This window comes from Pan troglodytes, chromosome 5 (genome assembly GCF_028858775.2).
Source record: "Pan troglodytes isolate AG18354 chromosome 5, NHGRI_mPanTro3-v2.0_pri, whole genome shotgun sequence".
Lineage (NCBI taxonomy): Eukaryota > Metazoa > Chordata > Mammalia > Primates > Hominidae > Pan > Pan troglodytes.
The window spans coordinates 163,399,249-163,408,193 of record NC_072403.2 but is presented as its reverse complement, the minus strand read 5'-3'; the positions used below and the strand labels follow the sequence as shown (position 1 = coordinate 163,408,193).

General features: G+C 49.8%; 1 protein-coding gene across 3 annotated transcripts in view; it reads left to right on the top strand.

Moving 5' to 3' along the window:
* Nucleotides 1–8,945, top strand: part of RMND1 (required for meiotic nuclear division 1 homolog) — a 48,397-nt gene that overhangs the window by 1,800 nt on the left and 37,652 nt on the right. For 2 of the 3 annotated variants that reach the window (XM_001136730.7, XM_016956499.4), the window contains exon 2: nt 5,541–6,058. The exons of the other annotated variant lie outside the window; for it this stretch is intronic. In XM_001136730.7, the coding sequence (XP_001136730.4) occupies nt 5,555–6,058 (504 nt within the window). In that variant the 5' untranslated portion in view covers nt 5,541–5,554. The remainder of the gene's footprint in view (nt 1–5,540; nt 6,059–8,945) is intronic. 3 annotated transcript variants of the gene reach the window in all.

Sequence of the window (8,945 nt, the reverse complement as noted above, 5' to 3'; positions counted from 1 at the left end):
CTTTGGCTTTTATTAAGTGAACCGTGAAGCCACAGCTAGATTTCGCGTTGAGATTCAACTTCAAAGGATCACTTTGGTTGCTGTGTTGAGAAGAAACTGTAGGGGGCCCAAAACAGAATCAGGAAAACTGGTTAAGAAGCTATTATAATAATCCATGGGAAGGATAGCAGTTTGGATCAGGTAGTATTATTACTGATGACGAGCAGTGGTCCCTAGAAGGCCCTTGGGATTTACTGACAAGTTGGATATGGAGAATAAAGAGTCAAGCTGGACCCCACGTTTTTGGCTTAGCAGTTATAAAGATACTTATTACTGCTCATGAATGGAAAAGACTGGGAAGAAAGGGATGCAAGGGATTCTAGGGGTATAAGGGAGAGATTAGAATGGTAGACCATGGAGTGTAAACTGGATATGGAGGAAGTGAAGTCATGGGGAGTGAGAGACAGTGAAAAGGTGGTTGGATCATTGACTTGTGGGTCCTGTTGGGGTTGAAGAATTATTGGAATTGGGTAATAGAAGGAGTGAGATGCAAAGATAGGAGGTGGTGCTTAGAGAGTAAAATGGATGAAATTGAGATGAGGAGGTCCGATGTATTGATAATGACAATAGGGCCCTGTCTGATAGAAAAACAGTGTAAGGCACAAATGTAATCTTAGGCTTTCTAGAAGGTGCAGTGATAAAAATGGGCTGGGTCCGGTGACTCACGCCTGTAATCCCAACCCTTTAGGAGGTCAAGGCAGGTGGATCACCTGAGGTCAGGATTTCAAGACCAGCCTGGCCAACATAATGAAACCCCGTCTCTACTAAAAATACAAAAAAATTAACTAGGCATGGTGGCAGACACCTGAAATCCCAGCTACTCGGGAGGCTGAGGCAGGAGAATCGCTTGAACCCAGGAGGCGGAGGTTGCAGTGAGCTGAGGTGGCACCACTGCACTCCAGCCTGAGTGACAGAGCGAGACTCCCATCTCAAAAAAAAAAAAAAAAAGAATTTACTCAAAGAGAATAAAAAGAATCCAGGACGGTAGACAAATTTCTAAAATATTTTATAGTTTCTTCAAAATTAAGTGGTTCAACTGGCATGGAATAGTACTAATTAAAGGTGAACTACAGTAGCCAATTGGACTAGAATGAAGCACAGAATGCGAGCTTTTGAAGGGATTTAGGAAGCAGCAGGTTCTACCTCCTAAATATCACTGTGAATCATCTTTGTCCTTATCCTGAAGAGAGGTAGTAAATACAAGGTAGTGGGTAAGAGTGTTGACTTTGGAATTGGGAAAGCCTGGGTTTTATTTTAATTACATCTCTGCAGCTTCTTAACGGTGAGCACTTAGCCTCTTTAAACCTCAGTTTCCTAATCAGTGAAATGGGATCATTATGAGGTGAAGCCGAGCACTTAGCGTGTAGAAAGCGCTCAGAGTGATGTCAGAGTCTGTCTTGTTTCCTCCTGCATATCATCACCAAATATTTGTTTCATGAACATGCATTTGACCGTGTGACTCTGAGTTAAAAGCTCAGCTTTCTCCCCACCTGTAGAAACTTTTTAGGATGACTTTATATATCCTTTGGTGATCTGGCCATCGGCTCTTTTGGTCCTTACCTCCTGCAGCTCACTCCTACCTCCCCGAGATGGGGAGATGAATAGGACTCCATGCCTGGGGTGTTTGACTTGCTGATCCTTCTGCCCTTTCAAGACTCAGTTCAAATGTCACCTCTGTGACAATGCCACACTCTTCACATGCTCCTTTCTCTGGACTAGAGCAATTTGTGCATCTCATTCATTTTCCTCTGCTAGACTTTGAATTCTGAGATCATTGATTCATCTATCTCTAGCACCTAACATGTTATTTTTTAAAAAAGAATTATTGATTACTACGGTCTAACTTTTTTTTTTTCTTTTTCTTTTTTATTGATCATTCTTGGGTGTTTCTCGCAGAGGGGGATTTGGCAGGGTCACAGGACAATAGTGGAGGGAAGGTCAGCAGATAAACAAGTGAACAAAGTTCTCTGGTTTTCCTAGGCAGAGGACCCTGCGGCCTTCCGCAGTGTTTGTGTCCCTGGGTACTTGAGATTAAGGAGTGGTGATGACTCTTAACGAACATGCTGCCTTCAAGCATCTGTTTAACAAAGCACATCTTGCACCGCCCTTAATCCATTCAACCCTGAGTGGATACAGCACATGTTTCAGAGAGCACAGGGTTGGGGGTAAGGTCACAGATCAACAGGATCCCAAGGCAGAAGAATTTTTCTTAGTACAGAACAAAATGAAAAGTCTCCCATGTCTACCTCTTTCTACACAGACACAGCAACCATCCGATTTCTCAATCTTTTCCCCACCTTTCCCCCCTTTCTATTCCACAAAACCGCCATTGTCTTCATGGCCCGTTCTCAATGAGCTGTTGAGTACACCTCCCAGATGGGGTGGTGGCCGGGCAGAGGAGCTCCTCACTTCCCAGTAGGGGCGGCCGGGCAGAGGCGCCCCTCACCTCCCAGACGGGGCGGCTGGCCGGGCGGGGGGCTGACCCCCCCCACCTCCCTCCCGGACGGGGCGGCTGGCCGGGCGGGGGGCTGACCCCCCACCTCCCTCCCGGACAGGGCGGCTGGCCGGGCAGAGGGGCTCCTCACTTCCCAGTAGGGGCGGCCGGGCAGAGGTGCCCCTCACTTCCCCGACGGGGCGGCTGGCCTGGCGGGGGGCTGACCCCCCACCTCCCTCCCAGAGGGGGCGGCTGGCCGGGCAGAGGGGCTCCTCACTTCCCGGTAGGGGCGGCCGGGCAGAGGCGCCCCTCACCTCCCGGACAGGGCGGCTGGCCGGGCGGGGGGCTGATCCCCCCACCTCCCTCCCGGACGGGGCGGCTGGCCGGGCGGGGGGCTGACCCCCCCACCTCCCTCCCGGACGGGGCGGCTGGCCGGGCGGGGGGCTGACCCCCCACCTCCCTCCCGGACGGGGCGGCTGGCCGGGCGGGGGGCTGACCCCCCCACCTCCCTCCCAGACGGGGCGGCTGGCCGGGCGGGGGGCTGACCCCCCACCTCCCTCCCGGACAGGGCGGCTGGCCGGGCAGAGGGGCTCCTCACTTCCCAGTAGGGGCGGCCGGGCAGAGGTGCCCCTCACTTCCCCGACGGGGCGGCTGGCCGGGCGGGGGGCTGACCCCCACCTCCCTCCCGGACGGGGCGGCTGGCCGGGCGGGGGGCTGACCCCCCCACCTCCCTCCCGGACGGGGTGGCTGGCCGGGCGGGGGGCTGACCCCCCACCTCCCTCCCGGACGGGGCGGCTGGCCGGGCGGGGGGCTGACCCCCCCACCTCCCTCCCGGACGGGGCGGCTGGCCGGGCAGAGGGGCTCCTCACTTCCCAGAAGGGGCGGCTGGGCAGAGGTGCCCCTCACCTCCCGGATGGGGCGGCTGGCCAGGCGGGGGGCTAACCCCCCCATCTCCCTCCCGGACGGGGCGGCTGGCCGGGCCGGGGGCTGACCCCCCCACCTCCCTCCCAGACAGAGCGGCTGGCCGGGCAGAGGGGCTCCTCACTTCCCAGTAGGGGCGGCCGGGCAGAGGTGCCCCCCCACCTCCTGGACAGGGCGGCTGGCCAGGCAGGGGGCTGACCCCCCACCTCCCTCCCGGATGGGGCGGCTGGCCGGGAGGGGGGCTGACCCCCCCACCTCCCTCCCGGACGGGGCGGCTGGCTGGGCAGAGGGGCTCCTCACTTCCCAGTAGGGGCGGCTGGGCAGAGGCACCCCTCGCCTCCCGGACGGGGCGGCTGGCCAGGCGGGGGGCTGACCCCCCCACCTCCCTCCCGGACGAGGCGGCTGGCCGGGCAGAGGGGCTCCTCACTTCCCGGTAGGGGCGGCCGGGCAGAGGTGCCCCTCACATCCCGGACGGGGCGGCTGGCCGGGTGGGGGGCTGACCCCCCCACCTCCCTCCCAGACGAGGAGGGAGGACGCTCCTCACTTCTCAGACGGGGTGGCTGCCGGGCGGAGGGGCTCCTCACTTCTCAGACGGGGCGGTTGCCAGGCAGAGGGTCTCCTCACTTCTCAGACAGGGCGGCCGGGCAGAGACACTCCTCACATCCCGGACGGGGCGGCAGGGCAGAGGTGCTCCCCACATCTCAGACGATGGGCGGCCGGGCAGAGACGCTCCTCACTTCCCAGATGTGATGGCGGCCGGGAAGAGGCGCTCCTCACTTCCTAGATGGGATGGCGGCCGGGCAGAGACGCTCCTCACTTTCCAGACTGGGCAGCCAGGCAGAGGGGCTCCTCACATCCCAGACGATGGGCAGTCAGGTGGAGACGCTCCTCACTTCCCAGACGGGGTGGCTGCCAGGCAGAGGCTGCAATCTCGGCACTTAGGGAGGCCAAGGCAGGCGGCTGGGAGGTGGTTGTAGCGAGCTGAGATCACGCCACTGCACTCCAGCCTGGGCGCCATTGAGCACTGAGTTAACGAGACTCCGTCCCAACTTTTTTTTTTTTTTTTTTTTGAGACAGAGTCTCATTCTGTCGCCCAGGCTGGAGTGCAGTGGGGCAATCCTGGCTCACTGCAACCTCTGCCTCCCTGGTTCGAACGATTCTATATCTCAGCCACCTGAGTAGCTGGGATTAAAGCCACCATGCCTGGCTAATTTTTTTTTTTTTTGTATTTTTAGTAGAGATGGGGTTTTGCCATGTTGGCCAGGCTGGTTTTGAACTCCTGGCCTCAAGTGATCCCCCCCGCCTTTAGCCTCCCAGAGTGCTGGGATTACAGGCGTGAGCCACCATGTGTGGCCTACTATAGGCTAACTTTAACACATTTCATACTGTAAATAAGGGGGAAATTCTGTTTCCCTTGTCTGGAATGTTCATGTGTGTATCTGACATGCCTCGCACTCCCATGCCCAGCCCCAAGCTGAAAAGCACCTTCGCCTTCTAGAATCAGCTTAGATCTTTCTGGGAACCTTTCCTGATTTTTTTTTTTTTTTTCCCTGAGACAGAAAAAGGGCTGGAATGCAGTGGTACAATCATGACTCAGTGCAGCCTCAGTCTTCTGGGCTCAAGTGATCCTCCCACCTCAGCCTGTGAGTAGCTGGGACTACAGGCATGAGCTGCCATCACACCCAGCTAATTTTTAAATTTTTGTCATTTTTGTAGAGATGAGGTTTCACCATGTTGCCTCAGCTGGTCTGGAACTCTTGGACTCAAGCGATCCACCTGCCTCAGCCTCCCAGTGTGCTGGGATTACAAGTGTGAGCTACAGTGCCTGGCCAGCACAGATTTTTATATACTTGATATGCTAATGAAGTAAATGAAGTGGTCCCATCACTATTTTTTTTAAAGTTCTTGTTATGTCAGTAGCTTTATAATCTTGTAATCTTCCAGGAAGAAGGCCAAATGTTGCTAAAGGCAAAGTGGCAGGAACACTGTACTTATATTTTTAACCTTGTTCTTTTACTAGAATTAACTTAGAATGTATCTGTTTTACAAATTTTTCTAACAGAAATATGCCTGCTACCTAGGGAAATATTATATATGTTTTAAACATTAATTTAAAAACTTGAACTTTGAATTCCTTTTCTTTTAGCTTGGGATGTGGTAATGCCAGCCACACTCCTCAGAGCTGTGGCCAGATCTCATCGTATATTATCAAAAGCACATCAGTGCCGAAGAATCGGTCATCTAATGTTAAAACCACTTAAGGAATTTGAAAATACAACATGCAGCACACTGACAATACGTCAAAGCTTGGATTTGTTCCTTCCTGATAAAACAGCTAGTGGTTTGAATAAGTCTCAGATCCTGGAAATGAACCAAAAAAAGTCAGATACCAGCATGCTGTCTCCATTAAATGCTGCTCGTTGCCACGATGAAAAGGCACACCTTCCAACCATGAAATCCTTTGGTACTCACAGGAGAGTGACCCACAAACCAAATCTGTTGGGTTCTAAATGCTTTATAAAAATATTAAAGAGGCATTTCTCATCTGTATCAACGGAAACATTTGTTCCAAAACAAGACTTCCCACAGGTGAAGAGACCACTAAAAGCATCCAGGACCAGACAGCCATCCAGGACCAACCTTCCAGTTCTGTCTGTGAACGAGGTAAAGTAGGGGTGGCCGTGGCTCTCGTGCTTAGTGATCATTGCTCACGCTAAACCAGTGTGCGTTGCACCCCAGCCTTACCGCCAACGTAAGAGAACTAGCAGTCACTCAGACTTCTTCATCAAGGTCTTTGAAGCCTAATAAATATCCAAAGGGATTCAGAATCTTAATTTTTAACAATTAATGATACATATAAAAACAAAATACAGGTGATAACACATGAAAATAGAGTTTATAAAAGATTTGGTTATTGGTCTAAGGAAACTGAAAAAGAGGAACAGTATTAAGTCCAGTCTAAGAATGGGACTGTAAAAAAAAATAAAATAAAATAAACAAACTAGAAATTCTTCATCAAGTTAAAAAAAATTGTAACTCTGCAGACAGATAAGCCTTTATTAGGCTGTGGCAGTTGCATGGGGCGGTGAAATGACACGGTAGGGTGGACTCCAAAAGCAGCAGGAGAGGAGGGCCCAGCTTTTTTATCCTCTTAAGGTTTAAGGGGGTATTTTTTATTCATCCTTAAGGGGTTTCTGGGAATTTTTCTGCTACAATTTGCATTTCTCCTTCAATAACAACTTAAGGGTCAAGATCAAGCCCTTGGTAACCTTTGTATCTTGCATAATACCTAGAACTGTACCTTGTACTTAAATGTTTATTAAATTGGAAAGGATTGAAAAGAGGCAAGAGGATCTTTAATGCCGATAGTCATCAACTTTAAAGATATTTTAAACTTGATGAAGACTTCTGAATCTATCAGAAAACAAGTTAGAATGTCTGTCTTCAAGTCTTGATTCTGAAAAGTAGCCCCTGAGCCTGTTTCATTTTGGCTGTGTTTTTATTACTGTGCAGCTGACACCCCTTGGAAAGGTATACATACATACCTTTACTCATCCTCTGATTCTGAATCTAGCAATGAATGAATGGTTTTTGTGTTGGATTCTGGAATGCTTTCAATTCTTGTGTGGTTACTCTGAACTCAGGATGTGAAGGATGAAGTGTTGTGCAGCTACTGTTTCCCCTTTCCTTTTGCTGGAGCTTTGGGGTAACCTGGGAAATTCAGTATTTAAGTGTCCGAGATGGCATTAAGTGTAAAAACCTGAATTCATGGCAGATCCAAAAAAGAGAAAGCTCAACTCACTTTGTTCATTTGTAACGTCTAGCAGCACAGTGCGTCAGGTTTCTTAGGAAGAAGCTGATAGGTCAGAGATGTCCCTAGGCTATTTCTTTGGGCCATCCTTAGACTTGGAAGCAATTTTCCTAAGTACCGTATCTATTTTTCTTTAGATTTTTTTTTCTACTTCCTTCCAGGAAAGAATTTGAAGTAGATTTTCAACATTCAACATAGTTTCAAATGAGATAATAAATACTTTCACATATTAGAGCAAATAGTTGACATGAACAGAGAAATGTTATGAAGTACCTGAAATGAATAATCTAGTTGAACATTTTGTTTAGAGAAGCGCAGTAATTAAAAGAGGAACTCCTCCTGGGATTTAGTGTTTGTTGTTTATTGTTGTGGGAGAGGGCAGAGTAAAAACATAAAAATATCTTCAGAGAAATAACTTTTTCCAGCACTGAAATTAAGGAGTTAGTTAGTTCATGGATTCTGTTATAGGAGACATTATGTAACATGATAGACAATGACTTCAGTTGGAGTTTGGCAAGAGCAAGTCGCATGCTGTCTTTCTGAAAGCACAGGGAAATAATAGAAAATCAGATGTTTCTGGCTGGGCGGTGGCCTGTAATCCCAACACTTTGGGAGGCCCAGGCAGGCGATTACTTGAGGTCAGGAGTTCGAGACCAGCCTAGCCAACATGGTGAAACCCTGTCTCTACAAATATACAAAAATTAGCCAGGCGTAGTGGTGCACACCTGTAATCCCAGTGGCTCGGGAGGCTGAGGCAGGAGAATCTCTTGAACTCGGGAGGTAGAGGTTGCAGTGAGCTGAGATCATGCCACTGCACTCCAGCCTGGGTGACAGAGTGAGACTCTGTCTCAAAAAAAGAGAAGAAAATCATGTTTCTAAAGTGGTCTGAGATAATGTAATTTTGGAACATCATTTTTTGAAGATTTTACTTTTCATAGAGAAAGCAGTCTTGGCATGACTAGGTAATATGTCCCCAGGACCAAAGACTGACTTTCCTCTGCCCGAAATTGAGGGCCACTCCATTTTTATACGGCCATCATAGTGGTAAACCCTTTATACAACTTTATACCATCAAAGTGGTAAACACTTTATACCATTCTTGACTGAGACAAGGAAAAGACTCTGCTTTGTGTCAGAAAGCATATGGACTTTATTTTGTTCCCATAGTTGCACCCAGCTCATCTTTTCAGCTCTGCAGAACAGCGTGCATCTGGAGTTGGCTGAATGAGGTTTCAGTCACCCTGTCTGTTGGAATTAAATCTTTACCTGGTCTCATTTTCAGAGATCATAATCTGAGATACTCAACCCACATCCCTTTGGCTTACTATTCCTAAAAGCAATAGTGGATCCAGTGGCTTATGCCTATAATTTCAGTGCTTTGGGAGGCTGACACAGAAAGACCACTTGAGGCCAGGAGTTGAAGACCAGCCTGGCAACATAGCAAGACTCCCATTTCTAAAAGACTTGAAAAAAAAAAAAAAAGCTGGGCTTGCTGGTGCACAGCTGTAGTCCTAGCTACTCAAGAGGCTGAGGTGGGAGGATCGCTTGAGCCCCAGGGTTCCAGGCTGCAGTGAGTCGTGACTGCACCTTGCTCTGTCCAGCCTGGGCGACAGAGTGAGACCCTGTCACTAAACAAACAAGAAAACAATAATAGCAGTGCTTCTTGTTAATGTCCAGTCTTTGAAGAGAACAGCAGAGGATGGGAACGGCAGGTCTGAGTGGCATGGAGCCCGACACCAG